The following is a 15,858-nucleotide window of genomic DNA, read 5'->3' as shown; positions in this document are numbered from 1 at the left end:
AGAATATAAGTAAATCAAAGCCCAGACCCATTTCTTCTCAATAGAAAATGAGAAAAAATGACCAATTGGCAAAAAATTATTAATGAAATTATTTCTGAATTGTATTGAAGATCTGCAATGTTTTGTGATTCTTTGACAATAAATCAGTTTTAAAATACGTGTATTGTTTTTGTTTTGTCCTTGGAAACACAAAAGTGTCTTTCATGTTGTCTTTTATGTTATGAGATATAAACAGATTTTCAACAAACCGATCTCCTGTGCATTTCTAACATTCAAAAGCGTCTACTTATTCATACTGTGGCAACGTGGAATTCTAAAATTTTATTTTGTATTTTTTTAATAACAGAAAAAAGTGTCTTAGCTAAAGCAGAGGTGCAATTTACATATTGAGGTGCAAAACATGATAGTTTATAGAGTTTATTTATTTTAATTTGTTTCAATGCTTTAAATTGAACAAAAATATTTTGAAGCTTTAGAAGAACTATTCCATCACAATGGGTTTGTAGCGCCTGTCTTACCATAGCATATAAAGTCTGGTGAGTGCCCTGACAAAAAGTTGTTGTCTAAAAACACACTGTCCTTGCAAAATATGTGTTGCATGTCTTAACTTCCAGGACGTTTTCATTGAATACACGTTTCAACCAATTACTTCGCCATAATTTTTTGGTGAAAAGTAGTTTGATGGCGCCATCTAGAGTGAAAGAACCCGTAACCAACAGAGAGTTCTTACCCAACAGTTCGATCAATGAAACCGTCTAAAAAAAAAACAACGCTACTACGGCGAGACTAATTCCCGCCTATTTTGTTTATGATTGGTTTAGTCTGACATCATTCTCACAATCTTATCCAATAACCAGCCCAAATAGCTATAGTAAGAAGAACTGACCAATCAGAGACCTTAAAAGGGACGTGTACACCCTCGCCATAGTATTCAGCGGCACTGAAGATACCTCATACATTGGAATCACGTTATTCAATTCTGTGGTGTTGTGTAATAGCACGTAAGTAACTCCCGTAATTGTCACTTAAACCCTTTATTAAATGTACCAACATTAACATAGAAAACGATAACATTATAACTTTAAAAGGTTGTCGTTTTTATGTGTATTTTTGGACTGGAAATTAAGGCGAACTGTTGTCCATAAGGCAACCGGCGCTATGCTAGTTTAGCGGGTCAGTGTAGACATGTAAACAATGGATTTCAGGGTCTGATGTGGACATGTAGCGTTAATGCTTGCTGTATAACTATCAATTTCTCTTTCGGACATTGTTTGGTTAGAATGAGTAATTTATTGAAAGCATCTCAAATCATATTCGTTCAAAATATAATTAGCTTAATCAAGCTAACATACAAGGCAGCAGAGAATTGAACGAATATTCAATGGATCCTTGCTTTTACGGACGGTAATTCACGTCACATGGTTTCATAAGCGTTGTATCCTTTCTCAAAGTATTAGAGCGGATTTATTAGAGACACAATTTTTACAAACTTCACCACCTGTTTGACAGAATAACCCCCTGACGGACCCCGAGCAGCTGCATCGCTATGCCCGTGGAGGGTTCAGAGGACCAGCTCCCCTCCGCTCTGTCCAGTCCTGCTAGTGCTGCCCTTACGCCTGGAGGGGCAGAGGAGGATGGAGCTGCAGGAGGATCAGTAATCTGCTCTTTGCCTGAAAATAGTCAGGGTTCAGAGGATGCTGCAACCTATCGGTCCAACACTGGTTCTGGGGAGGGCAACAGCGGTGAGCTGTGTTATAATTACACCAAAATCAGAGCAGGCAGAACACTACGAATAGCTTTGAATCTCTGTACTGTCATTGTGATTTGTTACAGGTGGCAAGAAGTCTGGAGCCTTGCTTCACATCAACAGACAGCGTATCCAAGCAGCATCTGCCAGTTCTGGAGCTGATGAACTTCATGGTCTTGGAGTGGCCGTGTATGACCAGGATGTCCTTGAGCAAGGAGTACTGCAACAAGTGGATGAAGCAATTCATGAGGCCAATCAGGTTGCTGCTAAAGCCGAGGCTGAGAAGGAATACCAGTCTGTGCTTGATGATGTCAGGTAAAAGACATTAACTACAGGAATAGTAAATCTCCGTTTGTTTTCTGTTGAACTTTTCCATTTGCGTCTGTAATATAATTACAATTGCGCTGAAATCAATCCTCATTTTGTTGTGTGTTTCAGGTCTGTAACGACATCACTGAAACATATCAACAAGATTATTGAGCAGCTGACTCCTTATGCTGCTTCCAGTAAGGATATCAGCAGAAAGATTGAATCTGTCAAAAGACAAAAAGAAAATAAGGTATGATATTAAATGACAGACTTAAAATAATGTATTGTAAATGATATACAGTATATTAAAAAGTTATACATATAATTCCATTGACTGTGATTTTCATAAAAACACGTAAATTCAGGAGAAACAGCTCAAGAAAGTAAGAGCCAAGCAGAAGAGACTACAGGCCTTTCTGGGAGGAGAGGACATCCAGCGGGTGGAAGCAGAGTATTTGGCAGATGAGGATGGCGAGGAAGGTAAGGTCGCATTTAACATATATAATTTTCTTCTCCTCAGTTTGTCCCACCATTAAGCAGAATGATTACACTATGGCTATGACTATGAAAAAGAAGACTAATCTGAAAGATTCAGTAATATTCATTTGTCTGGATAAAACAGTTCAGTTCACTGGGTAAAGTGACTGATGGTGCAGTGCTTTAAGAGCACCCCATACACACAGACTTTGGTCCTTGTATTGTGGCCATAGGTTTAATTTCAGCTCGCCCCTTAGCTGTATACAGTATCTACGAGGGTTGAGCCGGGTACTTGTTTCAGACGAGTATCCGGTACGGATATTGCATTTTTGACGAGTACAGGTATGAGCGTGATACGAGTAAAACTTGTCAAAACTCATTCATTCATTTTTCTGACCACTTCATCCGTTTGCGCAGGTCACAGGGAGCTGGAGCCCATCCCAGCTAGCATAGCTAAAGGAAAATCCTCAGAACTGTCTGTCTTCATGCTCTGATTGGCCAGTCACACACAGTGCCCGCCCCTCCCTACAGACTCACATCACAGCGCCAGAGCTATTGCTGGCCCACTCTTGCACACACACACACAGACATTGACTGATCTGTGCGTGGCTTCACTGTAGCTCACTTTGCTTTCCTTGGGTTTTCATCAGCTTGCCTCTATTTAGGGTTACTTGGTTAACTTGTTTCTTGTTTTTTTTTGTTGCACATACGCGGTGTTTTTGATCAGACAGAGCTGAAAACTGCTCGTGTTGCATCAGTCATTGCCTCCACTCCAGTCTTTTTTTTCTTTTACCTGCTTGCTCTTAGTTTGACACTTTCTAACTTCAGTTCATATTAATAATTTCTAAACTGTATAGATATTTTTACTGTTACATAGCGTGCGCACACACATCTGCTCTCATTCTCTCTTTCACGCAGTCACTCAAACATGCACAAATAGACACACAAACACACGCTCATACACCTTAATAAACATTGTTTAACTTTGTGTGAAAAAAATGGCAAGAACATTAGTTGGTAAAAATAAATACAGTAATTAGAAAAAAAGCTTGATTGTAAAAAAAATTTTTTTGAAAATTAGAAAGTTGTGTTGAGTATGACAATTCTTGTTCATGCATACTTTGTAGTTCATAATTTCTTATTGCATGCATTGTATTTATTAATGTACTTCATGTTCTGAGCTCATCCCGAATATCTACTCCTTACGCTCTTTACCATTTCCTGTCAGATATCTTTAAACCACAAAAAAGTAATGTTTAAAAAAAAGTAATAAGATTTCACAGTATGAGAAATTATTTAGAGGAGATGATTAATTATGTGATTTTAAAATAAAATGCACCCACAGAGGAGCTGGGGTGTTTTTCTGTCTCTCCAAATGATCTATGTTGTTCACACCAGTATATACCAGTATAAACTTATAGTGTGTGCGTGCATGTGTGTTGTAGAAGCTGGACCGTCCACCCTGGGCAGCATGCTCATGCCATCTCAGGAGACGGAATGGGAGGAGCTTATACGAACAGGTCACATGACTCCTTTTGGTACACGAATCCCGCAGAAGGAGGTGAAGAAGGAGCCTCGAAAAGTGATGCTTGCTGAGAACTCAGCCTTTGATCAGTACTTGGCAGACCAGGCCAAACTGGCTACTGAGAGGAAGAGGGGCCCTCTTTCGAAAAAGAAAAGAAGTGCTGCAGTTAGTCCCGATGGCAGAAGAAAAACCAAAAGTCTTAAGTCCTCTTCCAAGGATAAAAAAATGAGGAAGCGCATGCAGAAGCTTCAGATAACAGCTCTGAAGGCCCATCCAAAGGCTCGGCCCAAGGAAGAGCCAAAGCCCCCAAAGCGAAGAAGGAAACACACTGAGGAAGAAGAGATGGACAGTGAAGGGTCAGAGTACGTCCCTAGTGATGAGGGTATAGATCCTGACCAAGAGGAAAGAGAAGCCATGGAAGAGGGTTTTGGGGAGGATGATGAAGAGGAGTATGAGTTGAAGCCGTATCAAAGAAAAACTGAGGGGAAAAGGAGGAAAAAATTTAAAAAAGAGGAGAGCGAGGAAGACTACTGCCCTGATAGTTCAGATGAAGAGGAAGATGAGAAGAGTAAAGAGAAAAAATGTAAAGATGATGGCAATGTGGAGTACTACAGACAGCGAATAAGGTATAATTATATTAGTGTGCTATAAATTTGTGTAGATTACAGATTATTTTGGATTACAGATAATATTTTCTTTTATTGTTTAGAGGCAAAGGTGTGAAAAGTTTTCTTTTCACACTTTACATAATGGTTTGTAAACGACATGTTCCACAAACACCAGATTGAGCTTTTAACTTTGCATCACATTTTCCTCAGCAGCGGCGTGAATGAGCTATTTTTGTTCCCTTTAGTTATGGAGGAAAGCAGTGGTGTTCTGCTGGCTCCATAGTGCAGAAGGAGAGTTAATCCCAGATGAGATTGGCAGCTGTTTCTTGACTAAGCAAATTCACTCCCTGCTCTTCTTCTCTCTCTGCTCTCATACTGGCCTAATTATCCTCCTGCACATGGTTTTATACACTCACTCACTCTAATGCTCAAATTAATGGAAGAGCAGCCCTAATGAGATTTTATATTTATAACTGCCAAATAAATTGTGTTGGCATGTGTCCTTTTCTTCACTGCAGTGACTGAATGTCAATTCAACAGCAGAGACATGGCATGGATGGTAGGCCTGGCTTATATGAGGAATAATATTAGAGTGGGCGTATTTGTAGATGGGTGGGGGTTGAAGGGGGCCAGAAAAGTGTAATTAACTGAACCAATGCTTAGTCTTGACTTAATTAGAGAGTGTGGTCTCCCAGGCCCAGCTAAAGGACCAGTTTCATGGCAGGGTGACAGGACCAGGCCCAAATGAAGATGGATTCTTATCCTCTCCACCTCACACCTTTCTGGGGAACTTGCACTGCTAATTGTCTGTATCAATCTTCATTTCCTTCATGACGACTGTGCCTCTAACTGCCCTCTCTCCTGCACCATTAAAACTCTTCTCCTTTACATTTCCCTTTTTGCTGTAGATATTCCACCACTCAAGGGAAATGCTCGCAACTCCAAACATTTGTTATCCATACACCTGTGTAGGCAAGTCTTTAAATAAATCACAGAGTGTAAGTGGTGCAAATGGAGCACTCATCTGTCCATCCATTCATCCATCCATCCATCCATCCATCCATCCATCCATCCATCCATCCACCCATTCTCTGTTCTGGCTTGTGTATGTGTTATGTGTAGTAGGACCCAGTATGCATGACGCTGCAGGGTTCACCCTGGACAGTTTTCCAGTCTGTCACTGGTCTCATCACAATAAACAGGAATCCAATCTAGAACAAAATTAAACTAAAATCTTTGTTGTATTTATTTTGGATCCTCAAATTATTTAGGTTTTGGGTTTTTTTAAATTAATATCACAACAATCAAATTAGGGTTATTGTTTAGAAGCTTTGTCGGAACATTTACATAATAGTAGCTTGAACTTCATTAGCATGAACTTGTGTTCCATCCAGGAGATGGAAGCGACAGCGTCTTCGGGAGAGGGAGGAGAAAAGAGAACGAGGCGAGGACCTTACTGATGACAGTGATGAAGAATTTGATGAAGGCTTCAAAGTGCCTGGTTTTCTCTGGAAAAAACTTTTCAAGTAAGTTCAAATGAAAACGTTCAGCATTATTTCACTATTAAACTAGAACCAAGGCAGTCACAGACTGCAACATCCCGCAACACCCCTGCATTCAAAATGTTACCCTAACCTACTTGCATAAGTCAAAGATCAAAGCTGGTGCTCTGATCTACTGTAGTTGATCAAAGCACTAGCTTTGATCTATGGTCTTACTCACACTGGCCTTCTCCCTCGTCTTTTTTTTCTCTTTTTATTACTATTTGCTTTTTCTCAGAGCAAGTTTACTACAAATATTGTTGTTTTGTATGGATTTGATGATTATCAAGGACATTTTCTCTTTTTTGAGCTGGGGGGTTTAGATAATTTGCTGTAGTGCTTGCTGCACAATTAATTGATTCCTAATCTGGTTGAAATTCGGTGTGATTATTGGGTCACCTTGTCAGGTCTGTAAACCTGAATGTAAATGCTTGCTTACCTGTTCATCACATGGTCAGGTACCAGCAGACTGGCGTACGGTGGTTGTGGGAACTTCACTGTCAACAGGCAGGTGGCATCCTGGGAGATGAGATGGGTTTGGGAAAAACCATCCAGGTCATCTGCTTTTTGGCTGGACTCAGCTATAGCAAACTAAGGACCAGAGGATCCAACTACAGGTACACACACACACACACACACACACACACACACACACACACACACACACACACACACACACACACACACACACACACACACACACACACACACACACACACACACACACACACACACAAACGAATTGTGGCCAGAGACTGTGTGTCTGTATAGTATGAATATTTGATTAGGGGGATTTCTGCTTGAGAGTGTTCATCTGAATTATTAAACATGTTTCAATTATCAGACTCTTCACTGTCTTATTGCAGACATCAGAGAAAACACTGACACTCTTTGTACGTGTATGTGTTGTATAACAATTGTGCTGTAATAAATGTGTGTTTGGGATCATTAGAATGAGCTTTGGACTCATCGGGTGTGGAGCAGGTCTGGGACAACCGATCAGGCAGGGAAAACATGACATTGGTGCTGATAATCTGGTTTTACTGCGCAAACAACACTCACATTTAGGAAGAGCTTCCTTCATGGTCAATACTCTGTCTGCTATAGACGCCCACAAATTGATTGCCTGCAAACTCAATTATGGCCAAGTATCAATAGCTTCCACCGGCCAGCCCATTAGTGTATCTTTTTGTGTGTTTGTTGTGAGACAAAGCTCTCGTAAATGTTCACAGAGGAGCTGAGGATGTGTCCACACACCTTCTTTGTAAGGTGCCGTTCATGAATGGATATCTGCACATTGATAATGCTTCTGTTTTATTGGACCTATATAATATGCTTCCTCTAATTCCCTTATATCTAAACGTGCTACACATTCATATGCAAGTAAAACACTTTTCTTTAATTTGGGCAAAAGCCTCTATTTTCTATGGTAAGAAATGTTGACAATAATCTAACATTTGCTGAGATTATCCAAAGTGAAATGAACACTGAGTTCCTTTGTTGCCCTACTGAACTGCAAGATTGTCCCTAAATTTGAATGCACTATGTTTGTTTGTAGGTATGCGGGTCTGGGTCCGACCATTATTGTGTGTCCAGCTACAGTCATGCACCAGTGGGTCAAGGAGTTCCACAATTGGTGGCCTCCTTTCAGGGTGGCTGTTTTACATGAAACTGGCTCTTTTACTAGCAACAAGGTAACTGATAATCTGTTCTACTGTGAAAATTCACTTAGTTTCCTATCGGGTATTTCTTTCCTCTGGGGGGCACTAGAGGTCTGTTTATGCAGTCTTGTTTCCTAAAGTCTCCATATCTCCTCAACTTTAACACTTACTTTAACAAAAATCTGTAATTGTTCTCTGTTTGTTTTTCTTTGTTGCAGGCCAAACTCATTCCGGAGATAGCGTCATGTCATGGTGTTCTTATAACTTCATATTCAGCTGTGAGAATTATGCAAGACACCTTGCAGCGCTGGGATTGGCACTACGTTATATTGGATGAAGGCCATAAGATCAGGAACCCAAATGCTGGAGTTACCATTGCCTGTAAACAGGTATTGTTTTAGACACACTAGTGAACTCACTGTACTGACACAGTACAACATGATCACAGTACAACATGATCACCTTTTGTCTTTCCTTTGTGGTCCTGAAAACGTAATGCATGCCATTTTTTTATCAGACATTTTACTCCTTACATTCCAGTACACCATAAGAAATTAAGTTCCTTCTGTGGTACGTCACATCGATCTTTAGAAATATATCTTGTGAATTCTCTGTTCTTTGTCTAGTTTCGCACTCCCCACAGGTTCATCTTGTCAGGATCACCCATGCAGAACAATCTGAAGGAGTTGTGGTCTTTGTTTGACTTTGTCTTTCCTGGAAAGCTGGGGACTTTGCCGGTCTTCATGGAGCAGTTTTCTGTTCCAATTACCATGGGAGGATACAGCAATGCCTCACCTGTACAGGTACTGCCCCACATGTACACACAATGCACAGAAACGTCACATAACTGTAAGGCTAAGGGAGAGACGAAGAGCCAAAGTGTGAAAACACCAGTCACACGTGTACGTATACTTGTCATAGCTTGATGGAAGCAAGTCAGAATGAGAGATAGTGGTGCACTGAAGCCATTAAGCATAGGATAATGTAGGCCCATGAAAAGGAACTTCACTACATCCCTAGTGTCTGTGTGAGAGAGGGAGAAGCTAAAGTGAGCTAAATTGTGGCCCTTTGTCATTAGTGTTCAGTCGTTAATAACCCACTGACTGTATGGATTTAATTATTTAAGCTTGCTATTGATGCTTCTTCCGCTGTCGATAATAAAAACCTTTACTAATTATTAATGTTATTAAATGGTCAGAGAGGGCTAAGCTCGGCTGCCTTATCCTCTTCGTAGTTCTCTTTTCGCAGCAGAGCAGGTCCTGTTCATGTCTTTTGTATGAACAGATGCGAGTAAACATATATGCGAGTGGGGAGAAGCTGGGTGAAGGTGTGAACGCAGGATCCATTTGCACCCCCATGTGAATCCACTCAGCAGCTTGTGCACAGACCCCTGGATCATCTACTGCCCTCTTCTTTTCCACCCTGACCTCCAGTGAGGTTATTGTCCCCTCCAGCCTCACAGAAAGCGTCTTTGATCCCTTGGTGGATTCCTGTGGAGTTAATGTTTAAAATGGCTAACAGGCCTTTAGCCTTTACTCTGAGTGAGGTGTAACAGCACATTTACAGTGGGGCACCTTGTAGTGTTTCTCAAGCAATGTTTTGGAGCTGTCCCATCGTAGAAATTGTAATAGATGAACAAGTAGGGCTCTCTCCGACGAGAGCAACAGCACTCTGATCAATGTTTAATGGCTGCTGAGAGGGACAGCAACATGAGGGAGGGCTAAAGAAGGTGCTATCATGCTTCAAGAGACCTCTATAAAAATGTGCATTGATGTTGCTGTTTTGTATACTGAAATGTTTAATGTAACGTTTGAAAAGGGTTTGTTTGTGATTCAAATGCTGTTTTACAGGTCCAGACGGCTTTTAAGTGTGCAAGTGTGCTGAGGGACGCCATAAATCCTTACCTGCTCAGAAGAATGAAGGCAGACGTGAAGGCCAACCTCTCCTTACCTGACAAAAACGAACAGGTATTCATCATACTCCAAAGATGGTTGACCCAGTTCTGTCACAATATTGAGCGACCTCGCATACCTTGAAATCTGAACTGGGGAAACGTTTCTCTGATTGGACAGGACTGCATGTGCCATATCTAAGGAGTATTTGATGAATGTGCATGGCCCTTGTCAGGTGAAGCAAACTAATAATGTCCTGGTAAAGTAAAAGGCGCGTGTATTCATTAAGGTGGTCAGTCCCTGGTCTGTCCTCGCGCCTGACGCTGGTTGACTCCTCAGTCCACTTCAGCTCATTAAGTCAGTCCCTCAGGACTGCAGTGGCTCCAAAAAACAAGTTGCTTACCACTAATTTCTCCACACACACTGCTCTTCATCAGGGGGCTGTAAAGCAGATTTCCATTGTTTAGTATACACTCTTACACTGCCTTGTGTGTGTGTGTGTGTGCGCGTGCACGCATGTAGGTTCTCTTTTGCAGATTGACAGAAGACCAGCGGAGCGTGTATCAGAGCTTCTTAGATTCAAAAGAGGTCTACCAGATCCTAAACGGGGACATGCAGGTGAGTCTTTCTTTTAATGTTTCCTTTTTTTTTTTTTTTTTGCACCGTTTTCTTTCAGGCTCTTGGTATTGCATTACAAGGACAAGGAGGGTAAAACTCTCAGTCAAGGAGAAGGCTTCCAAGAACAAGATTTTCCTCATTCATTATTCAACCTGCTAACTGATGAATCTCAGTTGATGATATCTCTCTTGCTCATAGGCATTCGTGTGCCCTCTTATGCTTAAGGAACAAAAACTGAAAGTGACATCGATGGAATTGAAGAGTTTCTGCTGTGTAAATTTTGTTAAACCCTTAATAGTCTGACTCCTGTATTCTTTAAGAGAGTCTCTTTAAAGAGGCCATTCAGTTGGTCTTCTCACATTAGCTAGACCCAGGAGAAAGTCTCGACCATTTATCACCACTGACCAAATGGACGTGGTTGGAGAGCCAGGGGTGACCACAGCAGATTGCACGTGCACACACACTCACACATACACACTTGCTCTTATAGTCATAATCAGTGGTCACTCTCAGTCCATTAACCACCATTACTAATGCAGTGACCGTTGGGCCTTCATCAAGAAACACGGCCTTTAATGTCTGTAAATAAATTATGTAACTCATTCCTGCAAACTAAAGTAAATGTGTTTATTTGTTTAAAGGTGCGACACTAAAATGCAGCAAAATCTATCAAACTTTCAAACAATTATTTATTTTTTATTTTTATTATAGTTTTCATTTATGACCAATTCTGTGTTTGTAAATAAAAACATCTATAGAAGGATTGTTCCTTTTTTTTTTTCTCTTCTGTTTAGGTGTTCTCAGGATTGATAGCCCTGCGCAAGATCTGTAACCATCCAGACCTTTTCTCTGGGGGCCCCAGGATGTTGAAGGGAATCCCAGAAGACCAGCTCACTGAAGAGGAGCACTTTGGCTTTTGGAAACGCTCAGGAAAGCTTATAGTTGTGGAGTCGCTGCTTCGTCTCTGGTTCAAACAAGGCCAGAGAGTCCTTCTCTTCACTCAGTCCAGACAGGTGAGGGTCATGTAGGTGGTGCGTCCCTCCGCGCCTGCTAGTCACTTATAAATCAGCCACTGTCACTTGTAAGTGTTGTCTCTGCATCGAGCAACCCCTCTGCTTGTAACATTGCATGCATGTAAGAGGGACGACGTGTGTGTGTGTGTGTGTGTGTGTGTGTGTGTGTGTGTGTGTGTGTGTGTGTGTGTGTGTGTGTGTGTGTGTGTGTGTGTGTGTGTGTGTGTGTGTGTGTGTGTGTGTGTGTGTGTGTGTGTGTGTGTGTGTGTGTGAGTGTGAGTGAGGCCCCAGCTGTTGCAGTCAATATCAATGAGATTATACCTCAGAGGGAACCTGAGATCCTCCCTGTCGGTATCTCTGTCCATGTAATATTAATCTGTGCTAATCCTTTTAGAGATAATCCAAACCTCAGCCCCTCCTTTCCTCTCTGTTTATCATCTCATCTTCCTTTTCTCACTGTCTTACTGCTGTATTCTCACTCCTTTCTAGATGCTGGATATCCTTGAGGTGTTTCTCAGAGAGAATAACTACTCGTATGTGAAAATGGATGGCACCACCACAATAGCTTCCCGACAGCCCCTCATTGCTCGCTACAACGAGGTAAGGATTAGTCCTCTCTAATGGCTCTGAGTGTTTCCCATGAAAACCTTGCCCTGAGGGACACAATACTTCAGTGGACCATGCACACCCTGAGGTGGAAATGCTAATTGGTGACAACCTGTTCAAAGTGGATGCATCGTATGGTCTCAGTCAATGTATATATATTTATCTTCAGAGAGAGCCGTTTAAAATAATTTAAAATGATTTCATCAAATCCTTCCATCATTTTTGAATGCATGGCAAAATTGAGAAATTTATTGTGTTGTTATTTCATGTAGTGTTCAGTCTTAATGGCTTTCTTTTTTTTCTGTTACTGTACTTCTGTGCAGATAGAATTAAATAATGAAAAGCCTGGTTTGAATTAAGATATGTCATCCTCTTTAAATAGACTGATTTAATTTGACATTCCAGGTCGGCCTTTCATATTATGATATAATAAACTATTAGTCAACAATTTACTAGTAAGTTTTATTGATAAGATCATAATCCAAAGTGATTCTGAAAAGTAGTATAAAATGAGTTTCATTTATTTGTGACATTTTCTTCATTTTTACAGGACAAATCCATTTTTATCTTCTTGTTGACAACAAAAGTGGGAGGATTGGGAGTCAATCTGACTGGAGCCAACAGAGTCATCATCTATGACCCAGACTGGAACCCCAGTACAGACACACAGGTTAGATAGACACACACACACACACGTTCAATAATTCTAGTAAAACATTTACTAAGTATGTTATGTTTGTGCAACTTAAAATCTACATTTCCCAAAAACAAATCTTGACATTTTGTTTCAGATCTTTTAGTGTAATCATATATTTAAATATGTTGTAGGCACGGGAGCGGGCATGGAGGATAGGTCAGAAGCATCAAGTGACAATCTACAGGCTGCTGACTGCAGGGACCATTGAGGAGAAAATCTACCACCGGTCAGACTGCAGCTTTACTTCATTATATTTGACTGTTAGCAATTCCTTCCGAACGATATTCAAACCTGGCACTTCCTTTACTGTCTCTCCCTCGTCCTTGCAATTTAGTTGTCTTTCCATTGACTTCACATGTCTATGAATGTTGGTAATAACATGACTAATTGCTCACATCACTGCTGTATTAATACTTGCACTCTCCCAGATCTCAGTAATTGAAAAGCTTTCCTACATTATTAAATGGCCAATCTAGGACCTCTAAACTGTTGCTCTGTTTGGTTTGTGTCTGTAAAGTGCTTTAAAAAAGCAAGTTGGAAGAACTGCAGGGATTCTATTTTGGTACCAACAGTAGTGCGGTTAACTAATTTTCTCATCCATCAGCCAAAGTACTCTGTGGTGACAGATGAACGGTGTTGCCTGCTGAGGTAAACTAGTAACTCACAAGAATCTAATTCTGTATTTTGTCTGTTGTAATTCAGGCAAATCTTCAAACAGTTTCTGACCAATCGTGTTCTGAAGGATCCCAAACAAAGACGATTCTTCAAATCGAATGATATCTATGAGCTCTTCACTCTGTCTGATCCTGATGGAACTCATGGAACTGAAACCAGTGCCATATTTGCAGGTCTGCAGATGTTGCTTGTTCATTTTTGTCTAAAACATGTTATTGTGCAGATTTTTTTAAAAATGTATTCCAAAAAAATCACCCCGGACGTTTGGTGTTGTTTCTCCCACAGGCACAGGTTCTGATGTCAAGGCACCCAGAAAAATTGAGAGGCCAAGATCATCACTCACAATGAAACATGGGAGCCATGTGTATAAAAACTCACTGAACTGGAATAATACTGGTGCAGATAATGGACACCCCTCAAACATTTCTTCAGTAAGAGTGGGAACTAATACTCCTTGCAGTGAAAACTCTCAGGATAAACCGAATACCTCAGTAGACTGTCAAAGCACCAACCAAACCTGTGCAAATATAGATCCAAATATTTCAGCAACTACACAACAAACACGACAAAATAATGGAGATTTGGTTTCGACCAAACTAGCTTTGAAAAACTCAAACTCATCCAGCTTTTACCAGCACGAACACAAGTTTCCCCTGACGAGTCCACAGAAACATCGGGAAAAGAGGAAGCACTGCAACTCGGCTGAATCAACAAATCACAGACATAAGAAACACAAGCACGTCAAGGACGGTCGTTTTGAAGGCCATCGCATCTCTCACCTGGTGAAAAAAAGGACTCACAAGAAAGAAGACCACGAGCCAGATGATCAGAAGAAATCAGACGATTATGTTTTGGCAAAACTATTCCGAAAATCTGGTAATGTTTTGTTTTTGTGAACAAACCACACCAACTTAACAAATATTGTTTATTTTCTCAGTATTTTGATGATTTTTCTTCTTGTCTTTGTCTTCTTTAGGTATCCACAGTGTGATGCAACATGACACCATCATGGAGTCCTCTAACCCTGACTACGTTCTTGTGGAGGCAGAAGCCACCAGAGTGGCAAAAGATGCCCTGAAAGCTCTAAAGATTTCTCGCCAGCAGTGCAGGCTGCCCTACAACAGAGCTCCTCCTCCACCTGCACGGTACAGTCTCACGATCACACCATGAGAGCTTTGCTTACCTCACTTACAACTAATGTTTCATTGCTTCCCTTCATGCCACTTTCAGGAAACGCTTTGGACAAAAGAAAAATTCTCTGCTGGTTGCACCCCCTGTTCAGTCTGTCCCCACTCCAAGCAAATGCAAGGTAACAGTGGTGCTCCGGTGACAAACAAAAGGAATGACATTACAGTTCTTCTGTATTTATGTTGAAGTGGGGTTTTCTTTCTCTCTTTTAGGATGCTGCTATAATAAAGAATTCCGTTTCAAAGAAGCCTGGCTCAAGAGCTCATTTCAGTGGGGAGGGGTTAGAAAGTGAGTCAGACTCAGCCCCGCTGTCCTCCTCCGCCCTGTTGGCAAAGATGAAAGTCCGTAATTACCTCAGCCTTCCCTCCAGCCAAAGAGATGAAGAAGAAGAGAACCAAGGAGCTCAAGAAACGAGCTCCTCCCCACCTCCACACGCCGAGCACGATGAGCTGCTGGTGGATTTGCGTAACTTTGTAGCCTTCCAGGGCCATGTAGACGGACAGGCCACCACTCAGGAAGTGCTGGAATATTTCAAACCGAGGCTGACGGAACAGCAGGCGCCTGTATTCCGAGAGCTGCTCAGGAGCATCTGTGACTTCCACAGGACGTCGGGACAGGAAGGGATGTGGAGACTGAAGGAACACTTCCGCTGAGTGAAACACAGATTCAACTGAGACGTCTGAAGAATTTTTTATAAGTCTGTACATTTCCAGCCGACTGTATCAGCCTGCTTTCAGGATTTTCTATGTGGCTTTTTTTTTTTTAATATAGATGTTTGTCTGGCAAATGTATATGGATCAAACTCAAAATGGGTATTTTTACAATATTATTGTTTGTTACAAACAGAGTCATTTTACTGTACAATAGATAAGTGATTTAACTAATGAACCATGATAATATTGGTTAAAGTCTTGATGGTTCAATGCACTTTAATGAGATTTATGCTTCTGTCATTTTAATACACTTAAATTCACATAATCTATGGTTGTATGAAAGTTAATACAGTAATGGGTTTCCTTGACTCAAATATGTTTGTTTCAACTTGTGCTCCTCAATAGTGTCATCTGTGTCCCATTCTCTAAGGTCAGGGACTCTCACATCGTAAACCAAATCACCATTGATAGGTGATCCACTCCAAATAATTGTGAACAAGTGATCACACATATTGTTGCTACTTTGCATAAATTGTATGAATAAACCTTTGTAAGTTTTTCACGTTTGCTTATTTTAAATACAACGTACACGAGATTATGTTCAAGGAACTCTGGATAAGATAAGGATTGTGTCAAGTAATTTTTAAT

General features: G+C 40.9%; 1 protein-coding gene across 1 annotated transcript; it reads left to right on the top strand.

The window, feature by feature from the left end:
* Positions 1-966: 966 nt before the first annotated feature.
* On the top strand, positions 967-15,750 carry ercc6 (excision repair cross-complementation group 6). The gene is made up of 22 exons (XM_068327354.1): positions 967-1,001; positions 1,510-1,742; positions 1,834-2,062; positions 2,186-2,306; positions 2,422-2,536; positions 3,979-4,684; positions 6,061-6,192; positions 6,666-6,824; positions 7,766-7,901; positions 8,087-8,257; positions 8,495-8,671; positions 9,719-9,835; positions 10,283-10,378; positions 11,173-11,391; positions 11,881-11,991; positions 12,548-12,667; positions 12,826-12,920; positions 13,397-13,542; positions 13,655-14,245; positions 14,346-14,514; positions 14,600-14,678; positions 14,770-15,750. Exons 2-22 carry the CDS (start codon positions 1,547-1,549, stop codon positions 15,208-15,210), a joined length of 4,326 nt encoding a protein of 1,441 aa, XP_068183455.1. The 5' UTR covers positions 967-1,001; positions 1,510-1,546; the 3' UTR covers positions 15,211-15,750.
* The last annotated feature ends 108 nt before the right edge of the window (positions 15,751-15,858 follow it).

The sequence above is a fragment of the Antennarius striatus genome, chromosome 11, assembly GCF_040054535.1.
Source record: "Antennarius striatus isolate MH-2024 chromosome 11, ASM4005453v1, whole genome shotgun sequence".
Lineage (NCBI taxonomy): Eukaryota > Metazoa > Chordata > Actinopteri > Lophiiformes > Antennariidae > Antennarius > Antennarius striatus.
Note: the sequence above shows the minus strand (reverse complement) of the source record. Positions and strands in the feature narration are given on the sequence as shown.

What these genes read in the sequence shown, in the direction of transcription:
- ercc6 (XM_068327354.1), top strand. Translation starts at nt 1,547, where the DNA reads ATGCCCGTGGAGGGTTCAGAGGACCAGCTCCCCTCCGCTCTGTCCAGT. An exon ending in TACCTGACAAAAACGAACAG is followed by an intron (nt 9,836 to 10,282) that starts GTATTCATCATA and finishes GCACGCATGTAG; the next exon opens with GTTCTCTTTTGCAGATTGAC. An exon ending in ACCCCAGTACAGACACACAG is followed by an intron (nt 12,668 to 12,825) that starts GTTAGATAGACA and finishes AATATGTTGTAG; the next exon opens with GCACGGGAGCGGGCATGGAG.